We start from the raw sequence: 21,373 nt of genomic DNA, 5'->3' as shown, positions 1-21,373 counted from the left end.
ACACTAAATCCATCTATCCATTTGTATGTAATAAAAATAACAAAAACAAATGCAAAGCTGCACCCGTTTGGATCGCCTCAGAGCCTTTCTACGGATGCGTGATTTGGTCCTGTTGGGGCCTTCTGCAGCATCTTGCACCCAGTCTCTTCTCAACAGTACTCCAGGTCCAGGACCAAACAAGGCTCTCTCCCTCAGTAGTTCCGCCTCCACATGCAGCCACTCGGAGCTTACATGTTCCCATTCACTGGCTCGTTGCTAAACCAGATTCAGAATTAAGGAAATAGATGAGGCAGAGATCATCATTATTATTATTATAAAGAGTCTGCATTCCACTTGATTCAATTCTGGCTTTTTAACAAGGTTTATATTTTGTTTATTCATGGAAACAATTCTGTCAAACCTGTAAGTGGTTTGTCCTCATGTTCTCGAATATGCTATGGCCTCTGTGTCGATGTGACTCCATATAGGACAGGAACTCCTGCAAAGAAAGGATGGTGACCTGATGGGTGCAAATGAAAAGAGCAGGCACCGCAATCGCTCTTCCTCTAGCTCTTATTGTACATACGCAACACACATCATGTTCACAGAGATTGTATTTTCATAATGGTATTGTTGTTTCCTCATGCAATTACAATGCACTCATACAATTACATCTGTTCTAAATTGCATTCACTGGGCAAAATAAGCTAGTGGCAACAGTCTTACAATAACCCTGTCTAGAAATGTAATCATTTGTTGGTGTGATCTAATTAACATAAACATTAATATCACTGAGCCACACCACAGTCAAGGGCAAAGAAAGTGTGTGTGGGCCTTTATTGTGTGTGAGGGAGTGTGTATGCGTCGATTAAAAGAGAAAAGAAATGAAAAAATAGAAAAACCCAAAACATAGCCGTGTTGACACTGCAGGATGCTCATGTTCAGCAGACACACTGGGATCATATTCTGACTGTTAACTGCTTCATTAAGCCCATCATCACAGCAGTGCTCGCTAAGAGACTAGTGAAACAACATGTGTCCATCCTCACAGCTGACCCAGGAAAGCCATTTAATTGACTAAATAAACATGCACCAACTCTTTATATCGAGTCTTATTTACAGATGTTAATACTGCGTTTTGGGTTCTAACCCAATGACAGTCGTAATTGATTTCAAGTGCAATTAAAAGGAAAAATAAAACTACGTTGCTTGTGTTGTACAAGAAATGCAAAAATTGGACATTATTTCAAAATAAACCCTTGCATAAAAGTTGACAACAAACTTTGTCAAGCCCTCTGGAGAATGAAAACTGTTTCTCTAAATGACTTGCTGCCTATCCAAATGAGACGTTGAAGAGAGAATGAAGTAAAGCAGTAATTTGAGGGAAGATTATAGAAATATTACAGACAGAAAAGAGAGTAATAATGAAGTTTGTGCGTGCAAGAGCCATGTTGTGACAGATAAACAGCAAGTCGGCGTCATCATCTCCTAATTTCATTCCTTCATTTGGACAAACATAAGTAATATATAGCATTAATTACCCTATTTAGTAGATAGGAACCTCATTGGCTTTTTAAATGCTGCATTAAATACATAACTCATCTCTTCCCTCTGCAATTAACATCAGAACATCACACTCATTTCCATTTTAATGACTTCCCAACAATACGCCACCTTTGATGATAAGGCAACATAATGTCAACTTCATTCTGGGCTGGCAGTGAATGTGTAATGAACTTAACGTGATCATTAGTGCTGTTAATTATCTTTCTAATATGAGGACACAGATATGATTATGGAAACTGCATTCGCTGATGAAATAAATCTCTAGAAGAATTGCACTGAAGCTTGACTTAGGACAGAGTCTGCCTATCAGCCTCTATATTCTCATTCATTACCTACAGTGGGCTTTAAAACTCTTCTCTTGTTCAATAAATGTAACTATCTGAGGCTCGAAAACTATGCCCTGTGCTTTGCAGAAATACATTACTGTGGCTCCAGTGACTGAAAAAGAAACTGCTCATAAGCATCTCTCATGACTTCGCCAAATAAAGGTCATAAGTTGATGATCCAGAAATTAATTAATGACTTGCTTGTTTCTTTGTGAGGATGGATGGAAAAATGAGCAGACTGACTGACCATTACTGATTATGTGAATACAATTTTTCGAGCAAGCCACTCTCCCTGCATGCTGCAGCCGACTCAGAGTGGAGTGGTGCAACACACTGCAGAGTCGGAGAAGGAAACCGTCCCTCCCTCTTCTTGCCTGCCTCTCAGATGGAAAAACAATTCATCACCCTCTCTGATAGCCTGTCAAAGACTGATATGATAAAGAATAACATCAAATGAATAATGTTTTCATCAGATTGGTACCACTATAATTGCCAACCCGATTTCTGTGGGCAGGAGACGTGCACAAACAAAAACACACACACTTTGTGGAGGTGAGACAGACACACAGACGCGGTAATTTCATGCCTGTGTGCCTGAGTAATATGTCCCCGCTCCCTGCTCCAGATGGCTCGGCGTCTTAAGCGTTGTGGGGGAACTAATGATGTGGGCCACGTGTTTCGGGGGGAAAAACAACAATAAATGTGTCTTTAACCTTCAGCAGCAAACTGTGTGTTGTAGTGAGTGTTCCCATGGATAGGCCTAACAGATATCAATTACTATGCCCACTCAGGGGCAATCAGCTGTGATAATCCAAATCCATTTAAAGAAATAATCAAACACCCCCACAGGGCTGGACGGCCCACAGCACAAACACAGCAGTGACTTTGGGATGAGTGTTGGTGGCACTGTGCTCTGGGACGCAGGAAAAGGTAAAGACCGCACACTCAGGAAAGCATGAGGATAGACCACACACTCTTTGAAGGAATCAACAGTCCCAGAATAAACATCTCTGCATTGTTTTGTCCACAATGACCGCACTTTGAGACAACATCTGTGGGTGTTACCTCAACTGTTGCTGGCTCCTTGTCCATTTTGCCCAAAGCAGAGCGAACAGCGCTACTGATCAGATCAAATGTGTTCTGAGAGTTGGTGGCCAACTTCGTCTTCTGAGACTCTATGAAGGAATTTTACAGACAAAATTTTAATTCTAAAAACACGGAATTAACATCTAACCAACTCTACTGTCAAAATATTAGTCTGAGAACTCACCTGTGTGTATCAGCCAGGCTTTGTGTGCCATCTCCTCCCATAGAGGGCTGATGTCAGTCATGCTCACAGGCTCGGTCTTTGTTGTGTAACTAGCCGAGATCTCAATCTTATAGGTGTCTTCAAGCATGTGTCGCCGCTCCGTCATGACCTTTGACCAGCAGGCCTCCACTAAGGAGACTAGCTGTCCTTCATCTAGAATATACACATAATTTTTCTGGCATCACAAGTGACCCACATCATCTCTATCGACTACACTACATCTGCAAAAAATCTGAGGCTTTAACAGTAAATGCAAATATAGCCACACATAATTCAACATACCTGTGGTAAAATCTGCTCCGTTGTTATTATGCACAGGATGTCTGGTTTTGGTAGGAAACAGGTTGAATGAAGCTTTCCTGTTGTGCACTTTTCCTGCCACATATCCAAAACCTTCAGGGTAGCTAAAAAACACAAACAGTACACAAGTGTGAATCAGAGACGAAAAGTTTTCAGTGCATGTTTGACTGAAAATGCATGTGGGTTGTGTTATACTATTACCTGCCCGATCGTATTAGTAACAAACAATGCAGAAGACATGTAACAAAGTTCAAGTTTGCATTGTAAGTTGCCATGACAACATCCCAACGCTCCATGATGGTCTGCAATGTCCTGATGACCCCTTCCTTTTCTTCTTGAGAATGTCGAGGTTGAGACAGGAAATAAAGTACGATTTTATTTGTGCAGGAGTACAATGCTGACAGGGTCTTCTCTTTATGGGATTGACCTTTTTCGAGCACCTAAAAAAAAACAAAACAAAACAAAAAAAAAACACTGTTTTATTTATTAGTATAAGTTAAAATCTAAAATAATATACCATCTATGCATTGGGCAGATTTTACATTAAATGAACTCAATATCACCATTATTAACTTTCTTTTATTTTTCTACTTTTCAGATTTATTGTAACAGTATCTGGTATGTGGTACAAATATATCAACATATGTCTGTATCTCATTGTGTGCTCATCTCACCACAACAATCTGATCTGCAAGGAAGTTGAGCAAACTCTCAGAGTCTCCCAAAATTGTTCCACTGTAAAGTTTCTGCAGGAGAGCCTTACTGAAGAGCACCACATTTTCCATCAGTGTTCCCATCTGTCTTTCAGGGCTGTGATTCTTGGAGTCTAACAAAAGAAGTTGAAAGCAGAATGTTCATAACATAATGTTCAGCATGGACAAAAAGGTGTGGCTGCTATATGGAAAACACGCTGCAGTTGTACCTTGGGAGTTAAGATGAGTGTTGTTTTCTTCATCACTACTGAGCATGTAGATGATGTCCATGATTAACTCCAGCAGTTCTGTTTGGAAAGCCTGCTTTTGTTCCAGTGAAGCATCATCTGGAGAAAACTGTGACATTTATGCATTTTTTTAGGTAGTTTTTAAGTATGATGGAAAAGGAAAAAAAGAACATTTATTTGGCAACACTTCTTATGTTGTGTCATTTGTAGCTGTCGTTGATGTTAATGCTATTTATGTAGCAAAAAAATCATTACACAAATGGCTAGTTCTTGGCCAATTACATTTTCTTCCTTGTGGTGAAGGATTTTATTAAAAGAACCTTGACTCTGCTTTATTCTGTAACTGAGCAAAGAGTGGCACCTTCTGGAGAAATGAGAGGTTTGCAGAATTTCAATAAGAATGTATCTTCAGTGAAAATTTGAGCAGTAATGTCATGTCAGTAGATCTACACAAGAAAAAAACTCCTGAATTACAAGATCACTCCCTGTATTTGTGTATTTACAACAGTGTGCTGTTACCTCCAGCAGCATTACAAGTGGATGGCTGTGAGTGTTTGCAGAAACGTTAAGAAGACTGTCCATGAGAAGAATGCGGATAAAGTCGCACACTGGTTTCCTGGTTGGATAACACTTCACTGCCTTTTCACCGCCACTTGTTTCACAAGTGTCAGCCACACCCTGAAGGAAGCAGAAAATAAAATAAAAACCAGAGGGACAAGTACTGTTAAGATTTAATGTGTCCGTCATTTATGTATTATCACAAACCTCTGAACTGTCCAAAGGATGTACTACACTAGCAAGTGCATGGAGGAATTCTGGTGATGCCCAAACTGGATCTCTTGGTCGAAGGTTATGGAGGAGACAAAAGAACTGCATTACACTTGCTGGGAGCTGCAGTTCCCATGATGCAATTGGGTCTGACATCTGCTTTGTTGAGGAGACAGGCTGTAACAGATAAAACAAACTATATGATAAATGTTTATTTTGTAGGAAAGGTGAAGGGAGGATGTAAGGTGATTAACTTCTTACTGCATTAATGATGACATTGAGTAACTTCAGGAGTATTACTGCAGCTTCAACACAGAGCTCTTCAGCTGGAGTGTTTTCTTGGCTGTCAATAAATGACTGTAGAACGTCATCCAATTGCACCTGTAGATGATACATAAGAAAGCATTATAATGGTGATGAAAATGATTTATAGAGAAATAATCTAGAAAATGGCTAACCCACCTGTTCTTCAGATGTGTAACTCATCATCTTCCCCAGCAGCAGAGCAGCCAGAGCTTCATACACCTGAGGCAGGTGAGAGTGTCTGACCAGCAGCCCTTGGAGAACATCAAATCCTGGACAGGTGGTGCTGAGACACTCATACGACCAAGAGTGGGCCCGAAGGTTATCTGAAGACAGGATGAGAAACCAGTGATGGGAGATGTATGTTGGATGAGAAGTGCTAAGTGAGCTAATAGACTTCAATTTTCAAAGTCTCAATCTGCCGGTGCATTTTAGAACAAAATCACAAAATGAAATTCTTGTTTTATAATATCTGAAAAACTATGATGAGATCCTATGATCAATCATAGTTTCAACATATTTAAACATCGCTATATGGGCAAAAATATTGGGGCACATTACATCTACAGCTTGTAGGACCTATTTCTATTGATTTGAAAAATTACCAAAACAAAAATGTTAATGGAAGTTATTCCATTTATATCACAATAAATTACATTGTGTCATTAGTGTTTAGCCCCATTAGCAATGAAACATCTAAATTAAATGTTACCCAATATTTTTTCCAGATAGTGTATGTATCACGATACAGTGATTAATAAGTGCAATAAATTGCAATAAGCAAGGCCATATACTGCATTTTCTTACATCAAATTTAAAAAGATTAGTTAAATTGCTGTTGTATACAGAACAGACTACTGTAAGTCAAAGAAAGCTTATTTTTTATGCACAGCAGTGACATCTACTTTCACACTCTCCTTATAGTACTGAAAAGCTGCATTTTTTTGTGCAATCTGAGCAAAACAATTAACAAAAATATTCTGACACAAACTTTGATGTGTCAACTATTACCTAAAAATGTAGTGTTTTAAAAAATCAATGCAGTATCTAAAAAACATAATACCAAAATACACAAGTATCTTTTATATTTTCTGCACCCCTACTAGTTAATCAGTGTACACATCAGAACTGTGTATCACACTATTACAATAATCTAACCATCAGGATGTTTCCATTTAATTGGGGTAGACAACAAATTAAATGACTGCCCTGCTTTACTTGCTTTACTCTTTTTGCTTTTTTATTTACCCATGATAGCAGAGGGCTCTTCCATGCCATCTATGAGGGTTGCAGGAACAACTCCATCTCTGAAGCTGCTCTGTTGACTGGGACTGGACAGAAAGTGTGTGAGGAGAGCGAGGCCCAGTTTCACAGTTGAGGGGTGAATGTGGGGCTGAAGGAAGAGCAGGAACCAATCACTGCCCAGTGCATCAAACAGGGCCTTCTGCTGGCTAGTGGGGAATAAGAACATCATGGACTCATTTAGTTAATATTTCTGTAATGACATTAGGCCACATGAAAAAATAGCAAATATGCTTAGTTCCAGTTTTGGTTTAGCTAAGCAGCACCATATGCTACTAACTCTTTGATTAGAAGGCTGTCTGAGTTGAGGATTTCACAAAGAGCAATTAAAAGCTGGTTGCGAATCCAGATGGGGTTGGCTGGTCCAGAACTCTGAGCTGCATAAAGTGAAAAGGCCTGGATCAGTACAGGTCCCAAATACTGTCATCCAAATGCACACATGCTGATATGGTGAATACAATGTACCTTTCATTTCCTGGGAAAGATCACTGTCCAACATGTCATGGCCTTCAGTTGCACTATTGAGAGGTGGCAATGTGTAAACCAGGAAGAGTCCAAGTCTGCACAAATAGAAGCACATTTTTAAGCACACAACTATTCTAAAAACATGAAGTACTTTTACTCAGGTGATGAACATGAATACAAACTGGAGGTAACTTGCATTTACATTTTATATACTTCTAATCCACAACATTTAGGAGAAAATTGTGTACATTTTATTCCACATTTTTCTGATAACATTAGTTAACTTTCTGCAAATAATTTTTAAACTGTTCTTGTCCAGTGAAAACCAATTTTCTCCAATGGTCCAAATGATAATTTGTGATAAAGTGAAGATTATGTGTTTCTGACAAGTATCATCCTTATCCTTCTTTAACTACTTTAAAAATACACTGTACACAGTATACACAGTAAATAAAGCATATAAAGTGTCAAATGAGCTCAACTACATCAATAAAATTCAACATACACATTTGTGTGACAGTAAACTGAATGGGACCCACTTTGCTTATGCTTTACATATTTTATATCTGTTTTTCTTTTAAGTCATATTGACTTTTCCTTAACTAATGTAGAACTTTATGTAAAGTGTAGTGTTTTCACAACGTGGTAATATCTAGTAATTAAATAGTACCTTTCCTCAAGTAAACAACTTGAATAATTCCTCTATTGCTACAGTTATCTGATATTTACCCAAGGAAGAGAAGCAAGTTGGTATTAACTGATGCATCCCCAGACTGTACCTGCTTATGTCCAGAGGGCTGAAGTCACTTTTCAGGAGTAAAGTAATGACACGGGAAATGATCTCAACCTTCTCAAAGGTCACAGCGGGATCAGAAAGCTCAAACAGCATCTTTGGTAACAAGCCCATACCATGCATTATCACTGCATTCCTGCTGTCATTGCTGAGGATACAAAGAGAGTATTAATATCAATCACAATCTGTTTCCCACAGACAGTAAATCTAATTCAGCAATCCATGCACTTGTACAGTCATGCTTTTCTTCTCAGACTCTGTGATGGATTCCTCTGAGCCTTCCCTTGACTATTTCTCTACATTTTTGTGATATTGATGACAGGATGCTGCAAATGTTGACAGACCAGTCGATAAGGTCTGCTGTCATTCCTGAACAAGAGTCTCTTTATTTCAGTGCCCAGAGTGTTGTGTAACTGGTTAGCCATGGGAGTTGAGTTGATAACAAATTAGATTACAGTTCTAACATACAGTGTTCTGTCCAGCCTGGTCACACACGGAAATTACCTTGAAGATTTCAATATTTCAGCAAAGTGGTTTAAAACCACATGGTCTAGATTATCTGATGTGCTCTGCCACACCTGAAATCAACAAAACATTAACCATTGGTTTCCAGACAGAAATAAAAACCTTACAAATTGATGCTAAGGACATTTAAAAAGTCAACTATTTTTATCTCTGCTGAAGCTAGGGATGCTTACCTCGAGGTCACACAGCAGGGCCTGGAAAGCTGGTAAGTTATGTAAGTAAACAGAACCAGAGCTCAGATCCACTGGGCTTGACAGATGTAGAACCACCTGTAAGGTTCTGTAACTGACTATGTTGCTCTTCATCTTCAGCAGGAAAGCCAGCAGCTACAATGAGAGTGAACATTAAGAGAAAAAGCAGAAATTTTCATGTCTGTGTATACAAGATATATATCTAATCTACACTTTAGTACATCCACGAACAGACCTTGAATCCATTGATGCGGATCATTTCTTCCTGCATGACTGAATTGGTCTCCAACACAGAAAGAAGAACCTTGACAGCTGCATACAGAGAGCTATCATCTGGTGCCATTGCAACTAGACTGAGGACAACTGCAGGTCCGCCAACATACAGGAAACCATTGGCTGCGCTGCTGGGGGTAAAGGTACGCACACCTAGAAGGACAAAGTCTTAAGCTTATTAGATGTGATTGGAGGGTTGTAATGACCTTTTTACATGAATACATTATTTACCAAAATGTCCAATCAGCGCTGCTCCTATGGTGCGTGCTGTACCGCTCAGGTGTTGGCTAATGTTTCGAACTAAGAACACGGGAGTGGAGTTATCTCGAGAAGTTATCCCCATCTGTAATGACACAAAAGCACTTCTACCATATACCTAAACAATAAACACAGAGGATCAACACTGGATTCATCTCACCTCTTTAGCAATGAGTCTACAGTCAACCTCATTGTAATCCTCTCTGATTTGTGCAACAGTTGTTAATGTTGAAATTGCTGGGTTGATTCCAAATGAGATTCTCTCTTCAGGAACCAGCCTGAGAGACTCAACACCTGGATTATACCACATGTACAAAAACACTTAAAATCAGGGAAAATTCCTATAAAAAGCCATTACATAAAAAGGAAAAAAGACAACTAAATAAGACAGACTCAAAGCCCACAATATTTAATTTTAGAGGACGGATATATGCAAGTGAATAATATGACACATGTACTTCTATGAAAATAATAGTAAGAAACAGTTGTTTTGTGCTAAACATTTAAGATGCATGGGTAAAAGGAAGCTCTGAAGTTCTAGGCTTTGCAAACACAATATCTTACAGGAAAGTAAACAAAGTGCACTCTGTAGAAATCTTGCACAACATGTGACTCACCTGTGTTGCGTAGAGCCAGGAAGTTACCAAGGTAGGCAGTGCCTTGTGTGTATATGACACCCACAGCCTCAGGGCTTAAAGCCTCTTCAAGCATGTAACAAGGACCCACTCTCCACACTACAGCAGCATGCTCCTTCCACAGAGCCGGAGTACCGATCAGTCCGTACACATCAATCACAGCTGTGGGATCCATGGAGGCATAGTGGCCAGGGAACGGCTGTATGTACTTCATCTAACACAAAGTACAGAACAAATTTCTCTGCTCATAAATTTGCACTTATATACGCATCACATACATTAATTATTGCCATATTAGACACAAAATCTGATTATTTATTAGCTGCGACGTCTCTAAATCACATCTTTTGTCATACCTTTCCAGTCCCCATTGCTTTACCATTAAGGTATGTTGAGACCAGGCAGCTCTTCTTTACGTCTTTGGCCATGACCACAACCAAATGGTGCCACTGACCTGGGACCAGCATGCTAGAGCATCGAAACCTCAATGAAGTGGGCAAAGAGGTGGGGCTTGCCACCTCCGGCTCCATCATATCTGGTAAACAAAAATTTACCAAAACAATTTAGTTAATTTCTGTGGTGAATTCTGATTATTATACAATACTATTTTAAACACAAATGTAAAAGACAGCACAAAAGCTGGTTAGCTGTATATATTCGTATCATTTGTCAATAAAATATTTCAAACCACGCCAACTATTGAGGAAATTCTTGTCATATTTACCCAAGTATGTTAAGGCTTCCTCCTCTGTGGAAATGACCAGACAACCATCACAGGCCGAGAAGGATATGGACAGACAGATGTACTGCTGTTCACTTCGAGACATGTGACGAACTACTGACAGGAGACGGATTGGGTGGGAATCACAGGCTGAAGTGAACCTGTTGATCTGGAACCAGCATGAATATGAGAGACCAGCTGTAGGGGGAAAACCTCTGCAGTCTAAAACAACAGGAAGGAGATGATTAGATCACTTTTTTATATCTGTTTCAATTATGCAAGTATTACCCACAAGAATAATCTCTTACCTCCTCCTATTCCACCTATTGAGATTGAATCGGCTGTCACCCCTTTCACTGTGGCCAGAGAAGGCAGGAAAAGGCAGCTGCAAAGTATATTCACACATGTCAAGAAATTGGTGAATGTTATTTTGTTTATTGCAGGGTGATTTTCTCTAAATGCCAACAATCCCTGAGGCAAGTTTCCAACAATAAATGCAGTTGTTTTACTGCCTGCTTTTCTATTATTTGCTCCCTCCTTCAGCAGTGATTAAACTTCCTTGTAATCTTATTTAATGCTGAACGACTTAAAAGTAGCTTACCCATATCCGCTCTCACTCATGTCAAATTCGACGAAAGCAGGTGAAGTGGAGACTCTGTGTGGTCTGAAGGTGCGAGGTGACGTCATGGACACGAGACTGATGATCTGATGGATGGGTATCGCAGGTCCAATGGAGGACTCAGTTTGAGTTGTTGGCTTTAATAGGCTGAAGGTTCGTTTCAGAACCTTTACTGAAGGTCCTGATGGGTTGTCTGTCTCTTCAATGGGACATAAAAGGAACAACAAAAACCATATCGAAGGAGTGAGTGACTTCCTTTCACTATTTGAAAATGCTAGTCAGTTTTCCAACATTTGTTCAACCCTTAATAAATATAGTTATACAAATTGTTTCTTTAAAATTCATTTAAAACCATGGTTAAAAGACAGTCCAGACTTGGACTTATTACATGCTTAACTTTACTTTTATGCACCCCTGTTCTTGTTCTATGTATTGTTTTAAGGTATTTTATATATTTTAAGTGTGCACTGCTATATGTACAGTATTGCTGACTATGTTTTAATGCATTCCAACTTGCTAAACTGTTCACTGTTCCTATTTAACAGTTACAATAAACCTAACATGAAACGCATCAAAGCATGTATGAAATAAGATAATGGAAAAGGTTATTTTACAATATAATGATATACCATTTGAATTGGGAGCTTTCACTGATGAAGGATCTTCTCCTTGACATAGCATGGACTTTTTGATTGGTGAGCACATGAGAGGGTCTCCTAAACACAGGAATTTTCTGGGAAGGGAACAGTTGCAAATACATATCAGATATATAAATATGGAGGATAAATAGATCCCCAGATTCTGAGGAGGTCTGACCTGAAGTCTGTGTGTGTTATGGCCTGTGAGGACAGTTTCTCCAGAATACGTGTAACTGGAAGATGTAACGGGTGGTTTGGAGAAGTCAATATGCTCTGACAGTGAGCCAAAAGTGTGGAGACAAGACCCCCCTCACACATTATCTGACGGTTTGGCTCTGATTTGACCATGGCCTGAATGTGGTATGCCAGAGAGAACTGGACCTCCAGAGAGAGCTGGGAGAGAGAGAAAGAGAGTTTGTTACTCCATACTAATCTCATATTCAATCTTCAACAGTAAGCATAAAAATAAAGGATGATATGGCCAGTTTAGGAAGATACCTGTGGGTCTTCAGTTGTAAACATTGATGGAAGGAGTGTCATTATGACTCGGATTGCTCCTGGATGAAGGATAATGTGATTGCAGGTAAACCTAATATAATCCAGGCAAGAAACGCAAAAAAAATGTTAAAAAGTGTGATGAAATTCATGACATTTTAAATCCATATTAAGAACATTTTAAAACAATATAGGAATAACTTAAAACTGCAGTACTTCACAGTGTTTTTTTGAACAACTTGGGGGGAATAAATCCTTTTGGCATATTTTAACTCAAGTGGTCTGAAAGGAAATAATAATTCTATCCACTTAACAGAGTAGATTTTTCAAAGTGTGTTAACACAGATTTGGCTAATCACAGAGAAGTGTGTGTGGGGGGGGTTAAATACGTAACTGACAACATTAATTACTAATCAAGTCGATATAGAAGTTTGGAAAAGTGGCCTCTCCTTTCCACAGCAGCGAGAAACAGAGCTGTGTACATTCATATTTAGTGTTTTATGTGGAATGAGAAGTGCCATCTGTAGAGGGAAGGGATGCATTTTCAGATTCTACTTTTTTTCTCCTTGATTTCAGCTCCTGCAGCTTTTAATTTTTAAGGGAAAGGGGGAATTGAGTAATTATGGGGGAAATGCTGAACTTTAATTACTTTACTAATGTTTAAAGATAGAATATCCTGTCATTTGTATCCTGAACAAAGACAAAAAAATATCTAGTGAAGTTTATATTGAGACAAAGACAAATAGCGATGGTGTTAAAATGTGTAAAATATTGACAGACTGACTGAACGTTAGAGGACAAAAGGACCTTGTTGGAGGTGAGTACAACAGTTCTCTGAGTATTTTTTCAGACAATAAGTGGGGCGCTTTCCCTTTGAAAGGCATTTTGTTTTGATATAATTATTCCTTGCATACAGTAAGTAGCTACTTGGAAACAGATTTCTACCTGTACTGAGACTCTGAGCAGACTGTGGAAATACTGGTAGCCGTTTTTCTCAATCGTCCCGGTGTGTCGTCCACTGGTGACGAATGAACAGGAGGGGACTCAAAATGGGCTCCTTCATGCCCTGTTGGTCCATATTGTATCTCTTTATCTCTATCACATCCATCCTCAGACCCCAAGTTTAACTCCAGAGGTGAATAGGTCCCTGTGGCAAACTGGTCGAGGTAGGACATCAGCCTTATGCATGTCCGAAGAGTGACAGGCAGGTCGGGCTGAGGCTGTGAAGTGGTGCCGGCAGATGAAGGAGTTACTGGGGCCTGTGCTAACTCAACAAATTGGTGGAAGCTTTTTCCTGGAGACTGGTTGTTCTCTGTAGTCATGGGACAGCAGCTGTTTTCTCCATCCCATGTCCTGTTCTCGGGACATTCGATGTTAAAGCAGCCCAACTGGAATAAAGCCTCTGCCAGCCTTTCGTACAAGCCTCCAGCCTGAAAATGGTGTGAATTTACTGTATGTAGGTACACAGCCAGAGCCAGGATGTGAAGTGTAAGGAAGAGGAAGTCCAGTACTGATTGATGCCCCATAGACCTCCACACTTCTCCCTTGGGAGGGTCGGAGAGGGCTCCTTCCATGTCTGTCACTAGTGACAGCAGTCCGGTGAAGCCCCCTGCCCTTCTGAAGGCCTCCCAGCTGTTAGGACTCTCCAGGACCTTCCGCACAGACTGAGGCAAAATATGTAAAATCACAAGACAAAATAAAGCCTAATCATACATGTGACAAAGCAGATTCTGTCAACTGTACTTTAGAGTTAACCTCAGAGAATGCATCGTGATAGATGTTAAGCTTTACTCAGACTTTGGAAAGCATTTCCCTAGTCAATTAAAACAATGTAATGAAAAATAGATGAAACATATAGATATATCATAAATCATTTCTGGTAACCAGTTTTTGGGGGTGAACAAATCACATTAGCTTTATTCAATTTCGAGAGCTAATCCATCAGATAGGTAATGTGTGAGGCAGAACGCAAAGGGAAATGTGATTAACTGAAAGTGGAGTAATCACAATGGCTCTCAACACTTGCCAACCCAGGTCGTACCCAATCTGATTGCCACCTGCTTTAACCGTGTTAGCACAAGCACAAAGCACACACACATACACACTATCCAGCACACAAACATAAGCGTACTCTCTCACTCACACTGAATACACAATATCTGCAAGTAAGTGCTCTTCTCACTGCCATCTATAAAAATGGACACATACAGTTGGTGTGTAACTTAGTTAGGCTTAATCAGATCTGTCCCATTCACTGATCTGATAGAGGTGGTAATCTTCAGAGTGCCACAGCACAAAGCTGCCGACTTAATCAAATCGGTCCAGAGTTAACGGCTAAACCTGTTTTAGCAAATCAATCTGCATTTGTCTATAATGTGATCATGATCCCCCCCCCGCTAAGAAAATAAATTCACTAGCTTATTATGTTTTAAGTGCATTACAAATTGTTATGATTTGATGTAGAGTAGAGACTACATTTACTATTCAGCTTGGATCACTGCATCAGGATGTGTGTGTGCTCATGTAAGTAAGATATACACTAAGTACCTGCAAAAGGTCCCGCTTCAGTGCAAGTTCCTGCTGTGTAGAGGAGCAAAGGGCTCCTACAGCAATACTCATAAACTCCTCAGGGTTAATCTCAGCGAGCTGCTCCAAAATGCTTAGAGTGGGACCTCGATACTGATCCTCATCCAAGAAGATTTTTATATAGGGAATCATACCAAGGTCTCGCACTGAAACTAGAACAAAATAAAGAAAACAAAAAAAATTTGGAGTTAATGAGGAAAATAAACAAGTAACAAGGGAATGCACAATAAGAAACATAATACAGAAACCATTTATTATGAGTGATTGTGGATACCTGTGTTTTTGATTGAACGCAACGTGAGCATAGACACAACTTGAAGCATGCAGGTCGTGAGAAGTCTCTCACCATTTTCAAGACTTGGCAACTGCTGACCATCTGAAGAGCAAAAGAGGTTTGAAAATTATACAGTAAACACAATGTGAAAGGAGGATTCATATGTTAAATCTGGCTGCAGAGTTAATGCTGCAGGAAAAAGAACAAATTACAACATTAATATACTGTACATTAGTCATTTTGAAATATGTTTCAAAAGTAAACTTAATGACTCATGTCTCGCCGTGTTGCTTCATCACATATTACTAAAACATGCTGTAGCAATCACTCCCTTCCTACTTTTTAGTCAATGTAGAGTCATGATTATGTCAGAGAAAGAAGTTATAAAGTTATGTTGCTTAATAACTGTTGGTATACCTGGGGCAGAGACAACTCCAGCCTTCCTGAGGATTTTTGCTCTCCTTCGAAGTTCTCCAAGCAGCAGTTCCAGCAGACCCCCGTCACTCAGCACCTCTGTTAACAGACCACTGTGGACTGTCATCCTACAAAGCAGACAGAAAACATACTGAGTGCCAAAAAAGGAATAAGGAAAAACATCTGAACAAGAATTCTGATTGGTGTGTATCCATAATTGTTAATAACGGATAATGATTACACCAACTAATGTTTCACAGTGTTTTATATGTTTTATTGTTTCTGCACAGGAACCACAAAGAGCTGAATATTCAATAATAATAATAATAATAATAATAATAATAATAATAATAATAATAATAACAATAATAATAATAAGGAGAAGAAATACATTGATTCGGCGCTTATGAGAGTAGACATTTACAAAATACTTTGACTGTTAAAGCAAAAGCAGAAACTCAGAGGGTGTTGTAAACAGAAAAACCATAAAGCCAAATAAAAACAAGAAGTAATATGAAATACAATGACAATATTTCATTCCAGCCTATAAGGCAATCAGACATGTTCTTCATTTTTGTAAGTTGGTCCCATTTCTTTGACTGCTACCACTATATATTGTAAATTATCCCCCATTCTCCTTTTTTAGGAATCTGTTCCAAAATTTAAGCAGCTATCCATGGCCTATATCTGACATGTCATCCACTTAAAAAAATAAATAAATAAATAAATAAAAATAATTGGTGCAGTAGTTTTTGCATAATCCTGCTGACAGACAGACAAACAGATGAATCCTAACCTCCTTGGTAGTGGCAATAAACACTGCTTACCTATGAAAACACTTCAAAGCTGTGACTCCAAACTCTATCCCTGCCACTCCTCCAGCCAGTGCCCCTGTCCAACTCTGCTTCAGTACACCCAGCACTGCTCGCAAGGTCTCATGGGGAATGTAGTTCAATTTGAAAATGACCTGTAGAAAAACAACAAATCCATTATATTTCAGTTGTAAAAGAATGTCTGTGATATCGCTTTTAATATTAGAAGCCTTACCATCTCCAACAGTGAAAAAAACAGTTTATGAACAGGTGCTGGTTTAGACAACATACAGGTAGCTAGCTGGGCCATCGACTGAACAGTCCACTCTAGAAGAAAAAAATTTGCTGTGTCCCTCTCCCATATTGTCTGCAGGGTGTGAAGGATCTGGCAACACAACAGAGAATCCTTGGATCGGAGCAGGGATCCCTGCAGCAGATGGAAGGCAGGCAGGTTCTTCACTGCGGATCCTGGAGACAAAGGTCAATCAGAAAGTATAAGAATGTGCACTTAATATGTCATCTAACTACTTTATAGTGGGCCATAATGTATGGAATAGGGTTCATATATTGGTCATAGCAACTTAGAATAGAACAGAATAGAATAGAATAGAATTTATTTGCCATTTGCACAGATACATAGCAGTATAGGCGCATTGGAATTCTTGTGCGTTTCCCTGAGTCAGAAAAGGGATCTTGAACAAAAAGTAAAGATATGACAAAAGAACAGGCAGATACAAAACATAAAACATAGCTAAAACCTACAAGAAAACAGTTATTGCACATACAGCTCAAATGCACATGTGTAGCAATAGAGTATTATATAAAAGGGGTAATAGTAATGATAATAAGAGTCCTAAGAGGTAAACAAGTTACTGCACATTTGAATTAAAAGTACTGTGACGTGTAGCAGAGTATTGCACATTAAATTTAAAGTAGTGGGAGGTAGATCAGTATATTGTACATTCAATTAAAATACTGGGAGGTAGAGCAGCGACTTTCCACACTGAGACAGACAGTATCATTGTAAATGTCAATGACATACAGTACATAACAGCATACAAGAGCAGCCTGAGGTCAATTTAGCCGACATACATTTTGAATGAATGGATGTTTATCAGGTTTTGCTCTGACAAGGTCAGACATTCAATTTCATTCAGAAAGGAAAACCAATAAATAACAAAACCATGTAACATAGAAACATAGTGAATGCCTCATAAAGCTAATAAAGTTATGCAAACAAAGACAGATTGAAAACAAACAACGTATCACATGTAAAGGTGAAAAGAAAAGCAGTGTGATTCGCCTTGATGGAGTTTGTTTGCTACATTGTCAAAATACTTGGCAAAGGTCTTAGATTTGGAAGGCAAAACATATAGCCGTTTGCTGAAAATAAATACATACCTGCTTAGTAATAGGATTCATTTTCATACTTCAAAATCAAAATTAAATCAGAACCAAATAAAATCAGCTCAAAAATGTCCCTAGTCCCACTGCTGGAAAGAGATCTACTCCGCTATGTGATAGATGGGCACTTGATGTGTGAGTGTGTGTTTACTGTGGACACTCCATTCATGAGTGTTGGATAGAGGTGTGTGTGCGTCAATGATAGATGGCTGGTTGTTGTAGGCCAGTGGTGAATGGATGTGGGGCATGTTAACAGAGTTAGCGGGAAAGCCTCCACTTCATCATCCCAGACATAATCACCTCAGCTTCCTGTTAACCTGAGGGGTGTTGTGCTTTGCAGTGGGGCAGCGGCAGGGGAGTGGAGAGTCAGGCTGTGTGGGAAATCAACCATTAGGGGTGGTGCAGTTTGGGTAGGTTATATGAGGGCAAAAGTGCAAAGGAGCCATGAATCCTGCGGTCATCTGGGGGCTCCATTCCCTCACTAAGATCATCTTTGATGAGCCATGCAAGTAATAATTAGACCATGTTTTAGAGTGTGTTATTTGGAGGCAATGATTCAGACTCTACCCTCAAGGACCAATCAAAGAAAATTAGGAAGGATGGTATCAGAATAACAATGCACAACTTTGGTAAAGACTTGACCTACCTTTGGTGAGGGGCGGGTCAAACTTAAAGCCGGGAGGTTGTGGGTTGCTGACACAAAGAGCCACTTTCAACTCCGTTTTTCCAAGCATAGTAAAGGATGCAATGAGGGCTAGTAACTCCTCCACAGGCTGGATCTGATCCTCAGTCACACCTTCTTCACAGCTTATAATGGATAACAACCAGCGACAAAAAAAGGAGAAGTGTAAAAATAGCAGAGAAAAGTAAAGATTTCTCTCCACTGACAAGCAAGCAAATTACATTAAATTACAACACTGCACGCTTTGACTTAAACTACATTTATTTGAATGGTGATGTACTAAAAATAGTAAATCTAATCTGCTCTTCAATCAAATTCTTGTAATGTCATTTAATTTCTTTAAAGTAGAATCTTCCCTCTAGGTGCCCAGTTTCCTCAAGATGCATTTACCTCTCATCCTACAACCGCGTAATAATTTCAGTCTTTCTCCATGTCTGTATTTTCAGCTCACCACTTTAGGATGTTCTCCAGGGCCTTGTAGCCATTGTTGGCATCAAACTCAATAAACAGAGCTGGATTCAAGTCATATGTGTCTCTTATAAAACTAAACACAGCCACCGCCACTTCAGCCAACACTGGTCCTGAAACATCAGCATGGAGTTTCAAAAGGTTCTGGATGCAGATACGCACACAATTCTTGCCTGATGATAAAAAGAACAAAATGTAATGATCAGGGAATTAGTGACTTTGATATATATCCAAAACATTGTAACATATTTTGTTCAGTTGAGCAAGAAATAGTGCACTATGTATAGCACGCAGACTAAACAATCTTCATGGAAAGTTTCATAAAAGTTACAAAGTCAAGCAAGGAAAATACATACTCTGAAAAATATTCTGCAAAACAAATCAAACTAAACTTGTGTGTATGATATCATTTTAGGTGAATTATCTGTGTTGACTCTGGTATCATGTGAAATATCAGTATGTCTGATGGCTGGGATGTAAAGTCACGAGTCTGTGCATAATCAACTCAGTGCCTGAACAAAAATATCAGTCTGCACAAATCAAATTATTCACTTTTATGTCTAGACAGTTTTCTGGGTTTCTGTGTCTATATCGTAAGTGTTCAGTAACTTTGATGAAAATGCTGCAACAGACAAGAGTCCATTTTAAAGTACTTCACCTTGTAAGCTTGGGACAGTGTTGCTTGTTGCAGCAGCAGATACTGCCTTGAGGATCCGGGAGGCCTGATGTCTCCAGGAGGTGCTGCTCTGGTCCCATAGTGATGTGAGACCAATGATTAAACACTGTAGCTCCTGAGTCTCTACCAGTCTCTCCACATGAACTGGCTGCCTGCAAAGCTGAAGAAGAACCTGGACAAATACAGAGATGAAGTATTGGTTAATTTCAGAAACAGAAAACAGAGATGAATGGCAATTAGAACCTGCACGACAAGCTATAAAATGTTTAAAAAATGTCACCATTGCAGTTTACCTGTGTTATTGGCTCCTGAAATGTCTCCTCTATCGCTATGTTCTCTTTCTTCGCTGGCAGGCAAACCAGAAGGTACAGACATTTCACCAGAGCAGCAGGGAGCTCTGGGTTTATAAAGGACAGTATATCCTACAAGCAGAGACTATCTGTCAGTGTTATGTTAGAGCTCCAACGTGGATTTGTAAAACCAATAATCATAACCCCAGTTTGTGAAATGCTGATAACATGTACTATTTGAAAATAGCCACAGCTTGGTCAAAAACAGTCTCCACCTGGATTTAACTAAAAAAATTATCTTGTGGTTCAGGGAGCAGGGAACAGCATTTTTGACCATGCAATGGCCACCACATAGTCCAGATCTTAACCCCATTGAGAATCTTTAAGATGTGATGAAGAAGATTATACGCAGTGGTCGACCCCCCCCCCCCCCCCCCCATCATCAATACAAGATCTTGGTGGAAAATCAATGCAATGGAAATGAATGTGACATTTATTGTGGCACTGCATAAGATTGCATGAACTAAACAATACCACAGTGAATGTACCCTTTAATCAAAACTAAAGGCTGTCCAATGAAATACTGTGTGGGACTTTTTTTTTGGCCAGGCAGTCTATATCTGGGATGAGTATTGACATGTTGATGGAAGTAAAGAACTTCAACTGAAATAAGTGTCACTCATCTCATTTGTAGAAATGTTGCACAGTGTAGCCACTGTGATTGAATACAAGCACAGAAAGGTAGTTTGCCATCACTCACTGAGCTGTCAGCCGTCAACAGCAACAAAGATTTCAACAGCAACCACCCTGTACAGTTGTTATCCTCACAGTTTGTGTCCTTATCCTGTCTCTGGAAAAACTGCACCACTTCATCACGAGCTCCCTCTGGAAACACACACAAACAGCATCTAGACTGTGATCCAAGAACTAAAACCAAGTTAAACTATGTCAGGTGTAAATCATTACAGTCTAAACCAACAGTGTACCAACATTTTTAAGGGATATACTGTAAAATGTATATACACTTGTAGTTTATGTATAACTGCCTGATGTATTTAAGAAAAACTGAGCTAAATGTTACATTTCTACTTTTAGCAACATAATTTAGTTTGTGTGTCTATTTAAGATAATGATTTTTTCCACCACAGAAGAGGTCCATTTTTCTTATTTTTATTTAAATATCACACTTAAGTGTATCTGTAAAAACACTGTGTTTTTGTGGTTTTAAAAACTGCCCACATACTTTTAGTGCCTTATAAAACATATACCCAAAAAACCAAGTACTTCTCTAAAAACTAATATAGAAACAAATGCAGACCTAAATCAATCTGCCCTCATCAGTCAGTGCATACTAGCTTTGC

The 21,373-nt window shown here is 39.2% G+C and overlaps 1 protein-coding gene across 1 annotated transcript in view; it reads right to left on the bottom strand.

Annotated features, from left to right (window-relative positions):
* wdfy4 (WDFY family member 4) overlaps nucleotides 1-21,373 on the bottom strand; it is a 44,815-nt gene that overhangs the window by 20,597 nt on the left and 2,845 nt on the right. The window contains exons 4-43 of the mRNA XM_030156038.1: nucleotides 20,773-20,897; nucleotides 20,016-20,144; nucleotides 19,705-19,894; nucleotides 19,030-19,219; nucleotides 18,543-18,703; nucleotides 16,728-16,960; nucleotides 16,508-16,647; nucleotides 15,684-15,808; nucleotides 15,267-15,368; nucleotides 14,954-15,144; nucleotides 13,352-14,070; nucleotides 12,410-12,500; nucleotides 12,090-12,304; nucleotides 11,903-12,006; nucleotides 11,256-11,472; nucleotides 10,963-11,039; nucleotides 10,658-10,876; nucleotides 10,290-10,468; nucleotides 9,916-10,147; nucleotides 9,459-9,592; nucleotides 9,272-9,383; nucleotides 9,003-9,193; nucleotides 8,750-8,902; nucleotides 8,556-8,629; nucleotides 8,038-8,199; nucleotides 7,259-7,353; nucleotides 7,074-7,170; nucleotides 6,740-6,942; nucleotides 5,651-5,817; nucleotides 5,450-5,569; nucleotides 5,186-5,365; nucleotides 4,940-5,098; nucleotides 4,403-4,529; nucleotides 4,155-4,306; nucleotides 3,682-3,920; nucleotides 3,463-3,584; nucleotides 3,142-3,333; nucleotides 2,937-3,046; nucleotides 401-478; nucleotides 64-255 (exon numbers count right to left, since the gene is read on the bottom strand). Coding sequence (XP_030011898.1) covers nucleotides 64-255; nucleotides 401-478; nucleotides 2,937-3,046; nucleotides 3,142-3,333; nucleotides 3,463-3,584; nucleotides 3,682-3,920; nucleotides 4,155-4,306; nucleotides 4,403-4,529; nucleotides 4,940-5,098; nucleotides 5,186-5,365; nucleotides 5,450-5,569; nucleotides 5,651-5,817; nucleotides 6,740-6,942; nucleotides 7,074-7,170; nucleotides 7,259-7,353; nucleotides 8,038-8,199; nucleotides 8,556-8,629; nucleotides 8,750-8,902; nucleotides 9,003-9,193; nucleotides 9,272-9,383; nucleotides 9,459-9,592; nucleotides 9,916-10,147; nucleotides 10,290-10,468; nucleotides 10,658-10,876; nucleotides 10,963-11,039; nucleotides 11,256-11,472; nucleotides 11,903-12,006; nucleotides 12,090-12,304; nucleotides 12,410-12,500; nucleotides 13,352-14,070; nucleotides 14,954-15,144; nucleotides 15,267-15,368; nucleotides 15,684-15,808; nucleotides 16,508-16,647; nucleotides 16,728-16,960; nucleotides 18,543-18,703; nucleotides 19,030-19,219; nucleotides 19,705-19,894; nucleotides 20,016-20,144; nucleotides 20,773-20,897 — 6,698 coding nt within the window. The remainder of the gene's footprint in view (nucleotides 1-63; nucleotides 256-400; nucleotides 479-2,936; nucleotides 3,047-3,141; nucleotides 3,334-3,462; nucleotides 3,585-3,681; nucleotides 3,921-4,154; nucleotides 4,307-4,402; nucleotides 4,530-4,939; nucleotides 5,099-5,185; nucleotides 5,366-5,449; nucleotides 5,570-5,650; nucleotides 5,818-6,739; nucleotides 6,943-7,073; nucleotides 7,171-7,258; nucleotides 7,354-8,037; nucleotides 8,200-8,555; nucleotides 8,630-8,749; nucleotides 8,903-9,002; nucleotides 9,194-9,271; nucleotides 9,384-9,458; nucleotides 9,593-9,915; nucleotides 10,148-10,289; nucleotides 10,469-10,657; nucleotides 10,877-10,962; nucleotides 11,040-11,255; nucleotides 11,473-11,902; nucleotides 12,007-12,089; nucleotides 12,305-12,409; nucleotides 12,501-13,351; nucleotides 14,071-14,953; nucleotides 15,145-15,266; nucleotides 15,369-15,683; nucleotides 15,809-16,507; nucleotides 16,648-16,727; nucleotides 16,961-18,542; nucleotides 18,704-19,029; nucleotides 19,220-19,704; nucleotides 19,895-20,015; nucleotides 20,145-20,772; nucleotides 20,898-21,373) is intronic.

Source organism: Sphaeramia orbicularis, chromosome 15 (assembly GCF_902148855.1).
Source record: "Sphaeramia orbicularis chromosome 15, fSphaOr1.1, whole genome shotgun sequence".
NCBI classification, from domain to species: Eukaryota; Metazoa; Chordata; class Actinopteri; order Kurtiformes; family Apogonidae; genus Sphaeramia; species Sphaeramia orbicularis.
Note: the sequence above shows the minus strand (reverse complement) of the source record. Positions and strands in the feature narration are given on the sequence as shown.